The sequence below is a fragment of the Haliaeetus leucocephalus genome, unplaced genomic scaffold (assembly GCF_000737465.1).
Source record: "Haliaeetus leucocephalus isolate CR32 unplaced genomic scaffold, Haliaeetus_leucocephalus-4.0 Scaffold228, whole genome shotgun sequence".
Taxonomy (NCBI): Eukaryota; Metazoa; Chordata; class Aves; order Accipitriformes; family Accipitridae; genus Haliaeetus; species Haliaeetus leucocephalus.
Genome location: NW_010972664.1, coordinates 24,229,136 through 24,248,995, shown reverse-complemented (window position 1 = coordinate 24,248,995; position 19,860 = coordinate 24,229,136). Strand labels below are relative to the sequence as shown.

Below are 19,860 nucleotides of genomic sequence, written 5' to 3'. Positions count from 1 at the left end.
GTGCCCTGGGTTTAAAAATGGCAAAGGGGACCAGATCCTGACTTCTAGTCGTTCTTCTTAGTAAAATAGGGTGGGCTGAAGTCTAGTTATGAGTATGGAAGTTCCTGTGGCCCAGTGGAGTAATTTTTACTACTGAATGCTAAGGAAAACTCATTCCCATTTCCCAGTCACTTTCAGGTCATGCCCATGAGCAGTTATGAACATGACATCTCGGTACTCACTTTCTCTTATATTCAGGGTGCCCAGGTGTCAGGTTGGTGAATGGCACCACATGCTCTGGCAGAGTGGAGGTCCGCCATGGAGACACGTGGGGAAGACTCTGCCGCTCCCACTGGAATTTGCAAGCTGCCAGCGTTCTCTGTCATCAGCTGAACTGTGGCTATGCAATGTCAATCCAGACAGGAGACCATTTCATGGATGGGGATGGGCCCATATGGAGAGATGTTTTTCACTGTGAAGGGACAGAGTCCTGCCTATGGGATTGTGCTCAAGTGACTTTGGGCAATCCAGCGTGTTCAGCCAGAGAAGCAGCCACTGTTATTTGCTCAGGTAAGTCAGGAGCGGCCTTTTATGGGTAGTGCGACTTCAGACCAAAGCAGCGTTGGTGATCTCACACTGCCAAGCAAGTCTGTTATGTCAGCCTGTCTTTAATGCCCTTTCCTTTCCTTTTGCCCATCCCTCCAACCTTGGTTTCAGCATAGAAACTTCATTTAGTAGAGGGATTCACATTGTTTAGATGTGCCTAACTCCTCACAGGATCTAGTGTTTGAGCTGGGGAAGCTTTTCTCGCTTCCCATTGCAGACCCCTGTGTGCATGAAAGCAAACAAAGCCTTAGCAGTGGCTGCCTCTTTAACCAGTGGTGAGAATTATTTTTTTACCAACATAGAAATTTGTCTTCCATCTCTCTTCTGCATGTTATTTCTACTGCAGTAGATGTTATTCAATACATTTTCCAACCCTCTTGAGCCCAGGTCTTGCTGAACCACTCAGACTCTCAGGTGGTGAGAGCCGCTGTGATGGGCGAGTTGAGATCTCACTCCATGGCATGTGGAGGAGAGTCCTGGATGATGACTGGAACATTAAGGATGCTCATGTGGTATGCAGACAGCTCCAGTGTGGAATTGCCGAGAAAGCCTATTACCTTCCAAGGTCTGAGCGAGGCATGGGTCCTGTTGGCTTAAGAAGTGTCCAGTGTGCTGGACATGAGACTCAGCTGATGCTCTGTAACACCTCCTGTCCTCAGACAGTGCCAACAGGAGTTGCTGAAGACATTGGTGTGTTTTGCTCAGGTGAGTTACTATGTGAAAGGTGCAGAATGCTTCCTAGGGTTGACTCTAGCCCACCTTGTGCTGTGGTCTCACCAGACCTATAGGCATGGGTCTGAGCTTGTGATACCCACCTGCTTGCATACTCTAAGGGACAAATGATAGTTGAGGAAGCAAGTGGAATTTACATAATGCTTTCTTCATCTGAATTTCTTCAAGAATTTCTCTCACAGAATCAAAAAGAAATAATACACATTCTGACTGTCACTTGGGAATTAAATAGGTTTTATTTTGTGACACTTCTATATTTATAGATACGTGCAGCCTTTCAAAGTAAATGAGAACTGTTTCTACTCTTGTCTTATTTTGTAACCCATCTGTAACAGAAACTGTCTCTGTCTAACTAAATGAGTTTAGATAGAAAACAGCTTCTCCAGCATTCTAAGATAAGGTGATCTCTGTATATAATTAGCATGACTAGACACTCCTCCTTGTTTGCAACATCTCACAGGAATTATTCAAACACTTACCTGATGCAGGAGTAGGCCTTTCCCTTTATGCGGTTTTAGCATCACAGGAGTTCTGCCCAAGAAACCATAACAGAAGGACTGGAATATAACAAGAAGGTGGTGCCTTAAAAGTGTTTTAAACATACAGCCATTATGCTGACCCTGTGCATTATCATTATATTGCATGTTGATGGTTGGGTTTTCTTCCTGCAGGTAGCAGACAGATCAGGCTGGTGAATGGAACAAACCGATGTGCTGGGAGAGTAGAGCTTTATCATGACGGCATCTGGGGCACCGTCTGTGATGATAACTGGGACCTATCAGATGCTAATGTTGTTTGCAAACAGCTGGGATGTGGACATGCCATCAAGGAATTTGTCTCTGCTCATTATGGTGAAGGCTCAGGACGTATCTGGCTGGATGATGTGAACTGCACTGGGGCTGAATCTGATCTCTGGGCATGTCCCTCTAGGGCATGGGGCCAGCACAACTGCCAACACAAAGAGGATGCAGGAGTCCTATGCTCAGGTGTGTTCAGAAAAGCCTTTTCTGAGCCTGTGGGTTGAAAGGGGAGGGTTACGTGAGGGGAAGCAGAGAGTAGTGGAGGCTTGCTTGGACAGCCTCTTGCTCTCTGGCTACAAGCATAGCTGGTCAGCATATCCCCTTGGTCCCACCAAGATTGAAAGGGTCTGCAGAAGTCCTAATTTTGCATTAACACACACACACAAAGAAGTGTGTGGTGGGGTGGTATATTTGGGGGGTAAATTGGAGGGTTTCCATAAAGATTTCCACAGCAAGGGGCTGTGGGTATTCCTTGTGCAGGAGGAGGTCATCAACTGCCATGTGCCCGTTACAGTCAGTTACAGCTGGCTCTGAGACCAATGGAAATAACACGCTGTGCACCAAAGAATCAATTAATCAGAAGAGCACATGGTAGCTCTGCTCATGCATATTTGAGACAGAGTGGCAGCTGCAAGGAGAGGAGAAATGAAGAAGCAGAAAAAGACACTGCTGGGGACATGGCTGGAGACACGGTTTCCATGCTAGAGAAGGTATCCCTCTGAGAGGGCTGTGGCCTACGGATAAGCCATACTGGAACAGACACACTGCTGAAGGGACTGCAGGCTGTGGAGGACCCACAATGGACCAAGTACAAACCCTGAAAGGACTGCAGCCTTTGGAGACCCCATAATGGAGTAAATACAACCCCTGAAGGGACTGCAGCCTGGAGTAGAGGAAAATGAATAAGAAGCAAGGAGCAGCAGAAAGAAAACACAACCACCTGCACTGCCACCCTCACTGAAGGAATTGGGAGGGAAAACAAAGGAATTTAGGACTAACGGAGTGGATCAAAGGCTTTTTCCCTAAACGTTTGTTCAATTTTTAATGTTTTCTTTTATTTCCTCATTACCCAAAGCAATAATTAAGATTATGTTAAGTGCAAAAAATAAAATTAAGTTACATTTCCCAAGTGGAAACAGTTTTGTCCATGATAGCAGACAGTAAATGTGGGAGAAGCTCTGGCAACACTAGTACCTGGCATGCCCTGGGACTGGAATAATTGTAGTGACTTCAAAGCTCCAGAGAAGCCTTGATTCTGATATTGGAAATTTGTCTTGTTGTGGTGTCATGTAAATGGCACATTCATTGTCGGGGGGGGTGGTGGGGCAGAGCAGGGAAGGGTACAACCTATGTGTAAACAGGTGGGAAATGGAGAGTGTCACAGACCCTGTTGGAGGGGAAGGTGATTGGGAAGAACTCCAGTGGCCTGGAGCCTGGATATTTTTTGTGCAAGAATATCAGCCCAGGACATGCAAAGGGGTTATGTTGCCTGTGAAACCCCAAGAGAGTGGTGTGTTGCTTTGCTGTGGGGTACACCAGAGCGTAGCATGTCCTCACAGCAGGGCTTCAGGAGGCAGCGGGACAGCTTAGCAGAGCTGAGGAATCTGGTTGATGGTCTCTGTCAGAGTAATGGTCTGCTAAAGTGTTGTTAACTAGTGCTCAGCACAAAAGAGAGGATTCTGGCCAGAAGTTAGCCACTAGTAGCACTGAAATGGCCAAATTGCAAGCTTCAGGGCTGCTCTTGGGAGCTCCTACAGCTTAGATTGACTGACCTGGAGGGGGACCCTGACACCTTGGGAGGGAAAACTAGGGGCTCATGATGGATTAAAAAATTAGTCCTTTCAGGCAGCCTGAGTTACAGTAATTAAGGAGCGCTACAGAAGAGGGTACGCTGCTCCCCAGACTGTGACCACTCAATGGGTCTTTACTCTGAGTGTAAATGAATGGAGAAATGTGGAGAAACTTACAGTCACTGCTCCAGGGAGAGGCCTCTACAGTGGCTATGGCATTGCTGGGACAGTTCAGGGCGTAAGCCACTTGTAAAGACTGTACTGCACAATGTAGGAGGGCTTTGGTATCAGTTTATGGAGAGATATGTTGAGTAGTGCCTAATCGTGCTGATCCTACAACCAAAATACCCCTTTGAAAGAACTGGGAAGAAGGGGATAATGAACTGCAGTTTCCTGGACTGCTGGAGTGTGGCAAAGGGAGAGGGACACTGAAAAGCATGTGGTAACTAATGTTAGGGCTTGAAATCTCCAATGGCTGGGCACAGTTACTCATGCTCCTCCGGTGCCACCTGGTGGGATGCCCTGTTGATCAAGGAGTGACCTACGTATACCATTCTGGAGTGAGGATCCCAGAAAAGGAGTGCAAGCTTAGCAGCGTGAATGAGGTTAATACCAAGGATCCAGCAGTATGGTCAACCTCAGGAAACACATGAAGAGAGAATGAGAATTCTGCACGTCCCCCTCCTACACACTGAGACTTAAGGATGTATCTGAAAGAAAAGGGAGACAATATGAGAGACTGGGAGGAAAAGCCCTTCACAGACCTAGCATTGTGAGCACAGGAGAGAGGTGAGAGCTTATTTAAACCATTCCCTTCTGCTACCCCTGCTTCTGGACCATGTACTGCTCTGACAACTGATTTGAACTTACTGTGTCAGGGGGTTCTCCCCTGGCCTGGCAGTGGATGAAGTTAACCAAAGTCATTAGACTGTCCAGATAAGGCAGCCAGGCACCCTTGCCTCAACAATGGTGTGCGCTAGTTGCTACCTAACGATAGCGGAACTCAGTGTACCTTATTGTCCTCTCTCTGTAGCAGTGATAAACAAATAGTTCTTGGAGTGACTGGAGGAGAAACGTGCCCAGCTCTCGAGGAAGGGAACCAAAACTTGAATAGATGCGTTTGGTACACCTTACTTGCTGCCACTGGCCCTACTGCCCCGTCATCCTTGACACTGACTTTCTTGACCACTGGAGGTGGATGGATGGGACAGAAAGGCTTTGGGTTTTTTGGAATAGGCAGCATGGCTTGCATAGGTGAGAACCAGCTATGGGACTCCCCAGGACTCTCTAATCACCCAAACATTGCTGAATTTGCTTAAATAGACCCAGGTGTCAGTCCCTTGGCAATCCACATAATTTGCTGAAAGTGGTATCAAACTGACCAATGGACCACCGATAAAATCCCCCAAATAATTGTTTCCCTGGAAGAACAAGGGGTGGTCTTAAACACATGGTCACCTCACAACAGTTCTGTTTGACCGGTATGGAGGTCTGCTGGAGAATGATGGTTTACAGTAGACTTCAGAGCTCTGAATGAAGTCACACCCCTGTTAGCTGTTACAGTTCCAGACACATTGCAGCTCTTGTATGAGCTAGAAGCTAAAGAATATACCTGGTATGCTATAACTGATACTGCAAAGGCTTTTTTTTTTTTTTCCAACCCCACTGGTCAAAGAAGCAAGACCTCAGTTTGCCTTCACCTGGCATGGTGTGCAGTACATCTGGAACCAGCTGTCCCAAGGGTGGAAACACAGCCCTTGCTATCTGCCATGGCATCATCCACCAAAATTTAAAGCAACGGAATTCCAAAGAACTTTCCTCTACCTTGATGATGTATTGATTGGAGGAACAACTCCAGAAGTACTAAGTAAAGGGCTATAGGTAATCATTACCTTTCTCAGTGCTGGATTTGCCATTAAGCACTCCAAAGTAAAAAGGCCCCCTCAAGATATACAGGTTTTAGGCATGCAAAATGGATGCAGGTATGTGACAGCTGATCAAATTGCTTGGATAAGCACCATGGACCTCCACACAATAAACAAGAACCTGGGCTTTCTTGGGCATTACTGGATTTTGACGTATGCACATCCCTGGTGACAGCCAATTGACCAAACCCACATATCATGTGACCTGAAATAAGCCTCAATTTGAGTGGGAAGAGGAACACCGGCAAGCTTTGGAGCTGATCAGCAGGAGATAGTCCATGCCGTGGCATTGGGACCAATATGGGTAGGTAGCAATGTAAAAAACTTGTTATACACACATGCAGGAAAGAAAAGCATCATATGGAGTTTGTGGTACTGAGCATCTCAGGAGATGAGAGACACTGTTGGCACTCTGGTGTCAGAGCCACAAAGGAGCAGAAAATAACTACTCCCCTGTAGAGCAGTAAGTTATAGCTGCATATGCAGAGGGAGTATGAGTGCCACTGAAGTGAGTGCAGAGTAGTCACTGTGGTTATGCCCTAGACTAGCTGTCCTGAATTTTAGGTTCAAGGATTCAAAACCACTGAGGGAAGAACAACCACAACTACACGGCAAAAAAATGGCTACTGGTCCTTTGCCAATCTGCACATACTGGTTCAAGCTCCAGACCAGGATTAGTTGCATTTACTAAGTCAATGGCCAGCAATCAATAGTATGAGGATGACCAAATGCCTTTGGCTGTCAAAGCCCTAGCATATGATGAATTAAGTACTGAAAATAAACAACAGAGTTTGTTTACTGATGGATCCTGTAAAAAGCACAGCAGGAAACAGGAGGTGGAAATCCTTGGAACCCCTCTACAGGAGAAGCTGCCATCTGGAAGGAGACTTGAAGAAGTTTGAAAGGCCTTGAAAATAGCTTTGGAACATACTCAGGAGCATCAACAGACCCATGTGTACAGATTCCTGGATGGTGAATAATGTGGCAGGGAAATGGCTTGAAGAATGAAATTGTGGTAACTGGCAGCAGTGAGGAAAACCATTTTGAGCTGAAGAAGTATGGAAAGTAATACAACAGCTGCTTGAAGAAAGACCTGCTTAGTATGCCATGTTAATAATGCACATATCCCAAATTCAAAGGCAACTCAGGAAGAGGAACACAGCAACCAAGCTGACCAGCTGGCTCAACCTGACAGTAGGGATTTGGGATGGGAGCTTAAAGATAAACTATTTTTTAGATAGTGAGCTTAGGAAACTGCTGAGAACGCTGTGAGGGATCTAGCACAGAGAAGGCTGCTTAGGCTTGTCTCGGGAAGACATAATGCAGGCATTTAGGCAGTGTGATGTCTGTGGAATAACACAACATAGAGCGTGAATGATGAAACAGTATGCACAGTGAGAGAAATGAATGTTTGGAGATGCCTGGCAAGTGGATTATATAGACCAACACCTTCCTCCCCAGCAACACTGGCAGATGCTATGTTCTCATAGTGGTAGAGCATCACTAAGGTGGCTAGAAGCTTTCCCCACTCAGACAGCAAACGCAGGTAGCACCCTAGAAGGTGTAAACAAAGATATCTGTTGGCACCATGGAATGACACTTAGGCAGGAACCAGACAATGTAAGTCATTACAAAAATACAACCATTCAAGAATGAGTAGAGTGGGTACATCGCCAGGCAGCTGGAAAAGTAGAGTTGTGCAATGGTTTACTTAAACCCATGCAGCCCAAAAGAAAACCTGAGCTCATCTGGGTGATAAAGTACCAGCCAGGCCTGAGGATGCTTGGATTGAGAAGTCTGCAACAGTTGAAATCCCTAAGAAAGTGGTCTCTATTGTTTGAAGAGCAGGGTTTACTTACTGGTTGGTCTTTGGAAAAAGAACAATTAAATGTATGCCTTTACATAAAGTAAATAGAAGAGAGTAGTCTTACTTCACTTCATAAACTATGTTCTTGTTCATGTGTTTTGAAGGGACAAGGTCTGAGTCTTGTAATTAATATATGTTGAGATTGGTATGATGTTAACTCCTATAGTGTGGTTCCCAGAATGAGAGATAGTGTTTTATTGACCATATGTGCACATTGTTACAATGTCAATACCTATTGTCTGGGACTAAGGGTAGAGTTTATAAAGTATGTATTTTATGACTATGATGATGGTAAAATAGAGTTTATAATGGGTGTATGTTCAAACACTTCTTAAAGAGGTGTTTCACAGAGGTGAGGGGTGAAATGTATTGGCTACAACTGGCAGTCATCAGAGGCTGCAGGGGTGCCCTGTGCTTCTGCAGGAGAGCCATTCCAGCTGGCTCTGAAATTATCGTAAACAAGTCATTGCACACCAAAACTTCAACAAATCAAAGGAGCACATGGTACCTACACTTCAACATACCAAAGAAATATGCCTGTAACTGGAGGGGGTGGCCATCACTGTTGTTTGTTGATGTAGATGCTGAACCAGAGAGGATCACTGTATGATTTTTGGTTTTAAGTGTTTGTCACTTTTAGGGTGGTTTCCTCTGGCACTTTCTCATTCAGAGTGATGAACAGGATTGTTAGCAGATTCTGGATTTCGCTCATCACAGCCAAGTTCCTAGCAGAATCAGGCCCCTCTAATTCTACTTTTATGTCTTTACTTCTAGAGTTCCTGTCTCTGAGGCTGGTGGATGGCAATGGCTGTACTGGGCGGCTAGAAGTTTTCTACAATGGGACATGGGGGAGCATTTGCTCCAATCGTATGTCTCAGCTCACTGCAATAACTGTATGCAAACACCTGAACTGCGGAGACAGTGGGGAAATCGCAGAAGACTTCAAATATGGTAGAGGTTTGGGGCCCATGTGGCTGGACCACATTGAGTGTACTGAGCAACATACCTCTCTCTGGCAATGTCAGTCAGACCCCTGGAATCCTCAGTCGTGTGATAACCGAGCAGAAGAGACCCATATTTCTTGCACTGGTAATTAGAAATGCATCTCTACAGGACTGCCCAGACATATACATAAACGTATGCATGCGTATATGGACTTTGTAGTAATTACCTCATGTTCGTTTGTTACCTGGTATATATTATTTCTAGTTTCATGCAAACAGCACAAACATTTTTCTTTGTCTATAACCCTGATGTAAATGAGTGAATTAAAATTACATGAGTGTCACCAAGTGCAGTTACCCAGTGGAAATCCCAAGGAAGTCCCTGATAGGATGCTGCTATTTCATATTTTTAAAGCAAAAATCTATGCTACACAGTCAGTCTGTGAGAACTGAGTTAGGATCAGGCTTCTCAAGAAGTCTAGAGGCATGTATGTTTCTACATGTATGGAGGCATATCAGCACATATGTACTGTGCGTGCACGTAGCCATGAACAAGTGTATGAATTAGTTCAGTTCTGAAGGTCCATTTCTAATGCCTGCTCTTATGACAGTATTTCATACCTGTGGGTTCCCACTATAATATAAATGAATTCTAGATGACATTCAGATCTCCTGAAAGGCATTGCAGCTGCCTCACACGAGAAGAAAGAAAGCACAATCATCAGGAAGTTTTTTTAATTCACAGCAATAGCCAAACAGTGATCCACCAAGTACTAAATAGGCCATATATATATTATAGGGAAAAATTAACTTGATGATTGATTTTCAGGCATTTCATACTCCCTGACTCTTTTCAGAGAATAATAAAATTATTTACCTCAGTATTTAAATTCTGCAGGAAGAAAACAGGCAATGTCTCCAGCCCCATTTACTGAGTGTCCAAACTCTACAAGTTGTTCAGGTACCTCTATCTCTTTGTTTCTCTTTATTGGTCCCTAAAGACCTTCCTGCTGTTTCAGCAATACAGAAGGTTTCTGTGTTTTGCAGACAGGGAGAAGTTACGAGTCATAGGAGGAGAGGACGGATGCTCAGGCAGAGTGGAGATTTGGCACCAAGGTTCTTGGGGAACAGTCTGTGATGATTCCTGGGACGTGGCAGATGCTAATGTTGTATGCAGGCAGCTGGGTTGTGGATCTGCTGTGTCTGCTCTGAGTGAAGCTGCCTTTGGGGAAGGGACTGGTCCCATCTGGTTGGAGAAGGTGCACTGTAAAGGAACAGAGCTGTCTCTTTGGGACTGTCCTGCCAAGCCCATGTTCGGCAAAAACTGTGATCATAAGGAAGATGCTGCTGTGAATTGCTCCGGTTAGTGACTGGTCCTTTGGTTCATTACACAGATCTGGGAAGGAGGTGGATAGAGGAACATTATGTCAGCTGTACATCCCAGTGACTAGCCCCTTCGTAATTTTGACAGCAGGAACCTCACAAATTATGTGAAGATATTCTCCCTATTTTTCACACTTGCCTCTTCCTTAACCTGGACTCGCCTTCCTTTTGCAGGTATGACAGAAACAACAGCATCACCCACTAGAGCAGGTAAAACATTACTTCTTCCCCCTTTCTCTCTCCCATCAAATGAGGATTTAATGTCCCTGATACTGCATAGCAGGTAAATCACCAGTACATTCCAGCTCACCAGAAAGCATCTCCTGCAGCCTTTTGTAAAGGAGAGCCGAGTGGCGCTATCCTAGCTGCTGAATTCTAGCTGCTTAAGCATGACCCACAGCTGGGCAGCAGATGACCTGCCTTACCCTGCTAGCATGGGCACAGCAGGAGGCTACAGAGGAGCAGCCCTTTGGGTCCCCTGGTTCTCTACATGTTGCTTCTTCATTTCCATTCAGATCTTCCCCGCCGCCCTGCCACAGAGAGTAGGAGAATTTCAACGCCTGTCATCTTCTGCATTATTCTGGGGGCCCTTCTCTGCCTGGTCCTTGCCATTTTTGCCAGACAGATCCGAAGTGCCAGGGCACAGCAGAGAGGTAGGTCCCTCAGAACTGGTAGGAAATGCCTCCTTGACATGGCTGGTGAGTGTTTAGTTGGCTGGGGCGGCTGGGGGGATGGGTGACTGAGATGAATGGCATCTGCTGCCACACTGAGATTTTCACTTACCATCTGGCAATAAGACACCCCAGCAGTTCTTATTCTCAGTCAGTACTCTCTCGGTGACTTTCTGGGTACCAACCAGGCCATGTAGACCCCTTTAGGTCACTTCTCCTTTTCATGACCCCAGCCTGAGTATGAGCAGAGACTGTGTGAGTGATTGTTGCCTTTTACTTTCAGGCTCCAGACTGTCCTATGACCCCTTCTCTGAGGCTGTCTATGAAGAGATCGACTATAACGTGATGAGAGAAAAGCAGGGCATGACTGGCCTCTCAGGTCTGTGTGTCTTGATCTTGTCAAGAGGAAATTCCTCTTGGTGGCCCAGATCCCAGTTTGATACTTTGCAGCTCCCAAATCTACTGGGAATTGGAAAATTCCTAGATTTGAGGAGAGGGATTTCCTGTCCACTCGACTCTGCCAGTTTCTCTCCTAGGGACAATTCATTTTGTGCTGTCCTCACTGCAGCCATAGAGCATAGATCAGTACAGGTCAAACAAACAAACAAAAAACCCCACAAAAAACACAAGCAAAAAAAAAAAAGGCTTTTGCTGTAATTATTTAAAGCAGGAACAAATAAAGGAATAATTTGTATCTCCCTCCCAGCAGCTATGTGTCTCTGTAGGCTTCCTCCTGTCGATTGCTTTTCTCCCTTGAGCCATGAGAGGTGTTACGGAGCCCCTGAGGGATTTTTGGCTGTTCCACCGTAAGCCCTTTACCTTGCAGGAGTAATACTGACTGCCCAAGAATCTGTTGGACTCAGATGGTATTACTGTAGCATACTCTTTTCCTCATGATGCAGTCTTAGCAGCTAAGGAGAGTTTAATCTGATATCATGCTCTTTTTCATTTACCTAGATTCTTATTCAGAGAGTTCAAAACCAAAGGCACAGTTTTACAGTGGGGACAGTGATGAAGAAAATGATCCTGGAGCAACTCAAGGTAATGGAAGACAGGGATCCTACAAAGAAAGAGACCCCAAATCAGGGTAACTTTTAAGTTCCAGAGCATTTTTGGTGATTAAACCTTTTTTCTTGCTGCACTTCATGTCTACTAGTGATGTTTTGATGTGAACCAAAAATTTCTGTTTAACTCTTGTGGTAGAAGAATGTCATACAATCTCGTATACAAGTGCTAGTCTTCCCTTCTATATGAGAAGTTGAAAATAAAAGTATTGCACTCTTCACAGGATCCAGTCACATGAATCCAACAATTTGACAACTGCTTCTCGCAGAAATCACAACTGTAACAGCTTGTAAGCTGTTGCTTCATTTCTGAGATAAATGGAGAGAATTAAGACAGAGGAAAAACACGCTCCAAATAGGAACATTGGCATACAATTGGAGTTGATTAGAGAATTTTAATCAGAGTGATCTGAAGAAAATGCAGTTTGCCATATATGGGTTTTTTTTAAATTTGAAAAAGCTGAGGGAGAGCAAGTGTTTGGAGAACTGCATTTTCCTAGAGCTGATCAAAAAGCTCTCTCAGCTATAGCCTGGTCTCTGAGAGATCAACCGCCAAAGGCACAAGCAGTTCTGGACCTCAGCTGCCCATATCCCAGACTCTCTGCTGTGCTATGTCTTTAATTTTATTTTCTATGTTTTTTCTTATATTAAGTTTTTTTATTATTTAAAATTAAACTAAAAGCTTTTCTTTTCCTTACTTGCTTTGAAATGCTTGTCAAGAAGATAATTATTCCAAATAAGATCTCTTTCTTCTTTAGATTGAATATTGAGTACTAGGTAAAAAGTGAAATAGGAGTGCTTTGATGGACTTTTAATTTTATATGTATATTATTTGTAAGTCCACGTGTGTATGGATATACCATAAAACAGTGAAAACTAATATTCTCTGAGGGATGGATTCCAGTTAAGTACAGACCACAGAGCAAGCTGCCAAGTTCAACAAGGCCAAGGGCAAGGTCCTGCACCTGGCTCAGGGCAGTCACCAGGATCTGTATAGACTGGGGGATGAATGGATTGAGAGCAGCCCTGCGGAGAAGGACTTGGGGATACTGGTGGGTGAAAATTGGATATGAGCTGGCGATGTGCACTCGCAGCCCAGAAAGCCAGTTGTATCCTGGGCTGCATAAAAAGCAGCGTGGCCAGCAGGTCAAGGGAGGCGATTCTGCCCCTCTGCTCCATGCTGGTGAGAGCCCACCTGGAGTACTGCGTCCAGCTCTGGGGTCCCCAGTACAAGAAAGACATGGACCTGTTGGAGTGGGTCCAGAGGAGGGCCACAAAGAGGACTGGAACACCTCTCCTATGAGGCAAGGCCGAGAGAGCTGGGGTTGTTTAGCCTGGAGAAGGGAAGCAAAACTGCAGATATTTTTCTCCAAAGGTTTGGCCTAAGTTTGTATCCACATGTCAATAGGCAAATGGCCAAGGGTGGCTACTTAGCTAGGCCATTTCAGAGAAATTTAACAGAAGGTGTTTAAAGTAATGAAAAGACAAGGAAGCAGGTGCTACTCAGAGATAAATGAGGAGTAATTTGTCATTGTGCAATTATGAAATGCAATGGGGAATCTTACTCTGAAATAAACGCTGTCACTAACTATGTCCTTCTCCAGATCTTCTTCCCCCTCCTGTCCCTCCTCCACATTGATTTTCGCTTCCTACTTGTTACAGCAATGTATAACAATTATTGGAGCTATATCATTGTTGCCTGGAATACCTTAGAGTCCTCAGGAGGATTCCTGATTTATTATTCTTCATTATCATCATGATAATGTCAGTATTACAGGCCCTTATAGCTGGAGCATCAGCTACTGCTTTCTCTAGTGGAAGATCTTTCCCCATTACAGTTAATATCTGTACTGTTCCAGAGGTCTCTCCACTGCCTGGAAATGCCCTGGAAGATGGTTATGATGATGTGACAGAAGCTCCTGGACCTAAAGATGCTTCTCTTTCTGGGCAGAATGAACAGGAAATCATTGGGATCCCTCAAGAACATGACAGAAACAAGGATGCACGGACAGGTGAGGCCAGATGAGAAGTGCTGTTAGTTTTCATCATCTATAGTTACTGTACTGAACTCAGGGAAAATTAAGGTGGAGGGTACCTCAAGGGATCACCTCAGTTTTCGCTAACCACTGTCAGGAAGGAACACTACCTACCTACACAGAGAGTGTTGGTTAGATGTTTTTTTATGCTGTTCTTACAGCCATTCAATAGCAGTGTTTCCACAGCCTCTGCAAGTAATCTTGTCCCCATGCTATGTTTTCCTTACAGCTATAAAGTTCTTGCCTGTGGCCTAACCCAAGTCTTCACTGCTGCAAATTAAAATTGTTACTGATTACAATGACCGTGGGAATAGAGGAGTTGCATTCATTTTGTAGCAGCCGTTTAAGTACTTGAAGATTGTTAACATATCTCCCCACAGTTCTGTTTTGTATTTTGTTTCTCTAGACTGCTGCAACCTAAATTAGTCAATCTTCTACTTAGATCTTGTTGACTAGATCTCTGCTCATTCTGTATGTCTCCACTCAGGCTATGTCAGTAGGTCCATATCTTCCAAAAAGTGTTTCAAACCCAAAATTTTACAGTATTTCTGTACAGCATGGTATTAAGACCTTACTAGTGTCAGGTAGAGCAGAAGGACCACTTCGTAGGTGTTAGAGGATATCCTTCTGTTGATGCATGCTAGTGTGATGTTTCCTTTTTTTGCAACAGCATGACTCTCCTGACAGTGTTCAGTGTCTGGCCTGATGCAACTTCAAATACTGCTCTGTAAAATACTACATACCATTAGACACCAACCTTTCTAATTATGCAGTTGATTGTTTCTCCCTTCATCTGTAGTCCTTCAAGCGTCATTAGATGTCATTCTATCTTCATCAAAACTTTGCCAGGATCATTTGAATTATAGTATAGTATGGTACCATCTGGAGAACGTAATAAGAACATGTGTCTTTCATCTTAGGACTTAACAAAAAAACTTGGTTGTATTGAGGGCTGTCAAAGAATCTTACCTGGTACAGTGAGCTACATAAAGAATAGCATTTTTGACTGAATTTGTACCCAGTCTACAGAGGTTTGAGTTAGACCATATTTCTATAGTTTACTTGTGAGTTGAGTGACAATTTGCTCTACTCCCTTATAAAAGCACTTTTAGATAATGAAAAAGAAAAATCAGATTTATCTGGTGTGATTTATTTTTGATAAATCCATGTTACCTGTTATCTACCTGCTTTTTTTCTTCTGTGTCCTTACAAGTAGTTTATTTGTTCTCATGTCTTTCTGAAGTCAAACTTTCTGCAACTCCTAATCTTGATTCTTCTCCCACACATACCATCTTAAAAATAAGCATATGTTGTTCATGTTTTCCCAGTCCTTCAGAGCCTGTTCTCTGTGAGTTCTTAAAGACAGTGGATAGTGCCTGGAGGATGGATTCAGCTAGGTTTTTATCCTAGAACTAGATTCGGTCCATCTAAATCAAAAAGAATTAACAAAAAATTTAAGATAGGCTTTTATTTCTCTGTGCACTTAATATAACTGTGGAACACCTTCTGATCAGCGGCTGAACTCCACCTTTTGGGGTAGTGATAAATACATTTGACAGACTGAAAACATGAAAAAATAATCAAAACATTTTAGGACTCAAAGTGATTAGAGAAACATAAGAGATTTTTTTTTTTAACAGCCCATGATTATATTCATTTTAACATTATGTAAGAAATTGTATACATTGCCTTACGTAAACGAATTCTCTGTCTTTGTGAACCTCACTTGCTGTTGACTTCATACAAAGCTGCTCTGCTGTATTGACAAACTTTGCTGTTTGCAAAAACCATGTATAGTTAAGGTATATTCATCTCTCTCATCTGTTGTTTGTCTTCTAAAAATTAGGAGATACTAGGGGTTGCTAAATCTGGTAGTCTGATGGAGTTTCCATGACCCTCAGCCCAGCCAGTAGTGAGGCTGAGCACGCGTTGGCATGCACACACATGCACGCACATATAATACGTATATGCAGGTGCACAAGGCTGGCTTGTAGAGCCAACGCAGACAGAAAACACAGCACTCAAACACGAGCAGCACCGATGGCCTTATCCTGCTCCCCTCCCTGGCTGACCAGGATGAAAGCCTATTGGTGGAAAATATGTATGTACACACACAGTATGGATCCCTCCAGCAGTTGGCCTTAGACACTTAGTCTATCCACTAGCTGCCCCTGGATCCTAGGTCTCTCAAGTTGCTGGCACCCGCATGTACTAACAGATCTACACACACGCACCCCTCCCACACCCACATGCGCATGAACACTACGTTTCCACCAGTAACTGGCCTTAGACACTCAAGTCTATCCAGTACTCACACGCAGACAGACAAGCACGCACATGTGCACACACATGCACGCGCACACACACACATAGCCCTTTTTATTCCCTTAGCATTGTATTTTCTCATGTTTCTTCCTCCCCAAACTACATTGGTCCCTCCTTCTCTGTGCTTTTGTTTCCTCCTCTAAGCAGCCCATAGTAAATTGTCTCTAATCCCAAGATGCTCTTCCCCTGTATCTCATAATAAGTCTCATACCTTTGTGGGCAACACCACCCCTCAGGCAGTAAGGTGGGTTACATCCTCTTAATGGGTTTCAAACACAGACAAGGGGCTGAGCACTCTCCTGTGATAGCCCTGGGAGGAGCCAGTTCAGGGCACATTTGTGGGATGGACAAGGACAGATCTAAATTTGCAACGTGTCAGGTAACACTCGAGGCAATAAAAACGGAGTTGGGTTATTTAGGGATTTTGAAGAATTGCCTTTATTAGAAGTGTTTAAAGTTAGATCAGTAACCTGTTTTCTGGGAACAGCAAGCTTGATCCTTGGATATGTGTACATGTAGCAGGAGGCAGGACGAGACAAGCATTTTTCAGGTCTTTCACAGCCATGCATATCTAAGGTTCTAATTTCTGGAGGTGGCAACTGACAGCCCATGCTGCCAGCTGCATAACCATGTAAAGGTAATACGTACAGAATATGCATTTCTCTCAGTGTTCTTCCCTTCATGTTTTCAGACTGGAGTCCTAATGTGTCAGGAAGCAGGACTTCTGAGGCTGCGAGACATTCATCCCCTGCTCTTGAAGATACGGGCTATGATGACATTGAAGAGCTAGGACAGTGATAGAGGCTGCTGAGCTGTACTGACCACTTTTGGAAATACACCTCTGTTCATAAAATGCTAATCGGGTACTAGTAGAACCAGAACAACCTGCATTTAGGATTAGTTTACCTAAGTTTGTCTTATTTGCAGAGAAGTGATTACATACTTAGAAGATATACAAGCATGACTGTTAAGAAAATCTTTCTAACTTCCCATATAATTTCTTGTTGCCAAGACTGCCTGGACACTTTTTGCGTTTTGTTTCTGAATATTTTCATTGTAATTTTTTTTTTTTCTACTGAGGTAATATATCATGACATTTTCTTATTAGAAACTGTTTAAAGATCTCCTCTCAAATTTATGCTTCTCTTCACAGATACACAGGACAGCTTTCTGGAGATTGTTAGGAATGGAGACTGAACTGCAAGAAAATCATCAAAGTTCTGTTTCATCTTTTGGATATTCTTACTTGTCACACAGAATGTGAGGACTAGAATTCATTTTCTAGGTAGTGCTTTGTGAGATGAGAAACTCAGCAAGAAGTTATTCTTGTCCTCGCTTTAGATGCAGCTCTGCCATTTGAATTATGTACAAGAGAATCACACATTTGATTGGAGGGAAAAGCTTCTCTTTTCTTTCCTCCCTCCATAGCATGATGACTTATTGTCTCCCAAAGTCATACCAATTACATAGTAAGAGAAAGTTTAATTTCTTTCCATAAATGGCAAGTGATGGTCATACCTATACATGTCTGTCATTTTTTTTAATCGTATCAAGGCAGATTGAAAAAGTCCACATGTTGATGGAATAGAAGTTGAAGTATTGTTGTCTTGGCTCATAATGAAATTTCTTTCAGGTCTCGAAACAAAAAGCCTCCCTTGCATTCTGTCATCTCTCTTGGACTCCACTTATCCCTCAAAACCTGAGCCCTACCCTTCCAGTAGGCACTCCCTCTCCACCCAAGAAAGCTGCTAATTTATTCAAGAATGTGAAGGAAATTTATTATAAACCTTATTCAGATCAACTAAGTATCTCAAAAGAAAAAGGTCTGAACCTTCAACATGGGTATGATTTTTTGGATCAGAGCTTAAATGTAGTGGAAACGCAGGCTGTTGAGAATTTGCCTAGAGCATGCCAGTGTAATGATGTGTCTAGAAGAAATACCTGTGAGTCACCATAAACTAGATAAGACTTATTTGTACATAAAAACAACAGTTGTTCTAGCCATCACGATACATCAAGAAATGTGAGTTTGTCCCAGGCAGCTGAGAAGACACACAGACAAACAAATCCTTTCCCAAACAATCTCACTATCCTCATTAGCCCAGCATCAGGACACCTTACAACCCTGTGCCAAGGACTGAGGCAGAAGAGATTGCACTGAGATGAACTGAATACTTCTTTGTATTCAGTGAGTATCCTGGCAAATCTATGCTTCCCTAGCAGTCTCCCTCTCTGCACTGAATGAAGCTTCCTGTGCAATATCATGAGAGCACAGGAGTACTCTGTACTGCTATGATTCTGTGATGCATAGGATGTTTCTATCTGTGTAACTCTACCCTTTCCAAGCCAGACGGGAAGCAGTGAGGAGGAAATTCAAAAGGCAAGACAAGTCTGGCAAAGACAAGACACTTTGTTAAAAGAAATCCTAAGGGAAAGGAACCACCTTAACATTTAGCTCCAAGCCAAGAGTGGTTTACTTCTTCTCTGGTTAAACCTAGGATCACAGGAGGACATAAAGCCATCGCAGCAGCCAAGTCTTTGAGAAAGGAATTCTTACTGATTGCTTCTCCTGCAGCATCAGCAAGACCTGACAGGCATGCTACAGGCATGCTGTGAGACACAGAAGGAGAGAAACACATACATCTGTGTAATTTAACTGCATCACGCCATCTGCTTTTGCTGGCTCACTAATAGAAAAACTAGAGTGGAAATAGCGTTTGCCAGGAATAGGAAAAGGCAGCAGAAACTGACAGAGGCAACCAATTCTGCACCAGAAACAGGTGTAGCAGACTACTTATCCCTGTCAGAATTACCTATACAGAACAGGACATCCCCTCCCTGGGTGCACTGGGCTGGGCTCCAGCTACTGGGAAGGAGGAATCCCCTGGGCATCAGAGATGGCAACAACTGATGTCATTGGCATGATCCAGTTGAGCTGAGTACTCCCCAGGTGACGGTATATACGGGCATATAATCCTCAATGTGGCAAGTGGACTGATCTTGGAAATATGCCCACAGTGTTAAAATTTGTAACCAAAAGCCTATAGCATTACTGATGCACCTGAACAGGACCTGCCCAAGGAAATTTTTAGGATAATTGGAGTAATCGGTTTGAAAGCATATTAACAGAACACAAGAATAAGAGATGTAAAGTGGCTTAACTATGTGTCCTGGTTTCAGTTTGGATAGTTAATTTTCTTTCTAGTAGCTGGTACAGTGTTATGTTTTGGGTTTAATATGAGAAGAATGTGATAACACACTGATGTTTTCAGTTGTTGCTAAGTCAAGGATTTTTCAGCTCCTCATGCCCAGCCAGCAAGAAGGCTGGAGGGGCACAAGAAGTTGGGAGAGGACACAGCCAGGGCAGCTGACCCAAACTGGCCAAAGGGGTATTCCATACCATGTGGTGTCATGCCCAGTATATAAACTGGGGGGAGTTGGCCTGGGGGGGGATTGCTGCTCAGGAACTGACTGGGCATCTGTCAGCGAGTGGTGAGCAATTGCATTGTGCATCACTTGTTTTGTATCTTCCAATCCTTTTATTATTATAATTTTCTTCCTTTCTGTCCTATTAAACTGTTCTTATCTCAACCCACGTGTTTTACCTTTTTCCTTCCGATTCTCTCCCCCATCCCACAGTGTCGTGGTTTAACCGCAGCCAGCAAGTAAGCACCAGGCAGCAGCTCACTCACCGCCCCGCCCCGCCCCCCCCCCCCCCCCCCCCCGCCCCCACGCCCC

General features: G+C 43.9%; 1 protein-coding gene and 1 long non-coding RNA gene across 2 annotated transcripts; both read left to right on the top strand.

Moving 5' to 3' along the window:
* Window positions 1-479: 479 nt before the first annotated feature.
* LOC104831872 (antigen WC1.1-like) lies at window positions 480-11,454 on the top strand. Its single transcript, XM_010567695.1, has 9 exons — window positions 480-549; window positions 973-1,290; window positions 1,989-2,303; window positions 8,474-8,788; window positions 9,691-10,005; window positions 10,201-10,236; window positions 10,542-10,679; window positions 10,981-11,076; window positions 11,423-11,454. Exons 2-9 carry the CDS (start codon window positions 1,047-1,049, stop codon window positions 11,452-11,454), a joined length of 1,491 nt encoding a protein of 496 aa, XP_010565997.1. The 5' UTR covers window positions 480-549; window positions 973-1,046.
* Window positions 11,455-11,688: 234 nt separating this feature from the next.
* On the top strand, window positions 11,689-16,889 carry LOC104831797. The gene is made up of 3 exons (XR_774347.1): window positions 11,689-11,738; window positions 13,621-13,773; window positions 16,814-16,889. It is a non-coding gene; the product is annotated as an uncharacterized LOC104831797 (long non-coding RNA).
* Window positions 16,890-19,860: the final 2,971 nt, after the last annotated feature.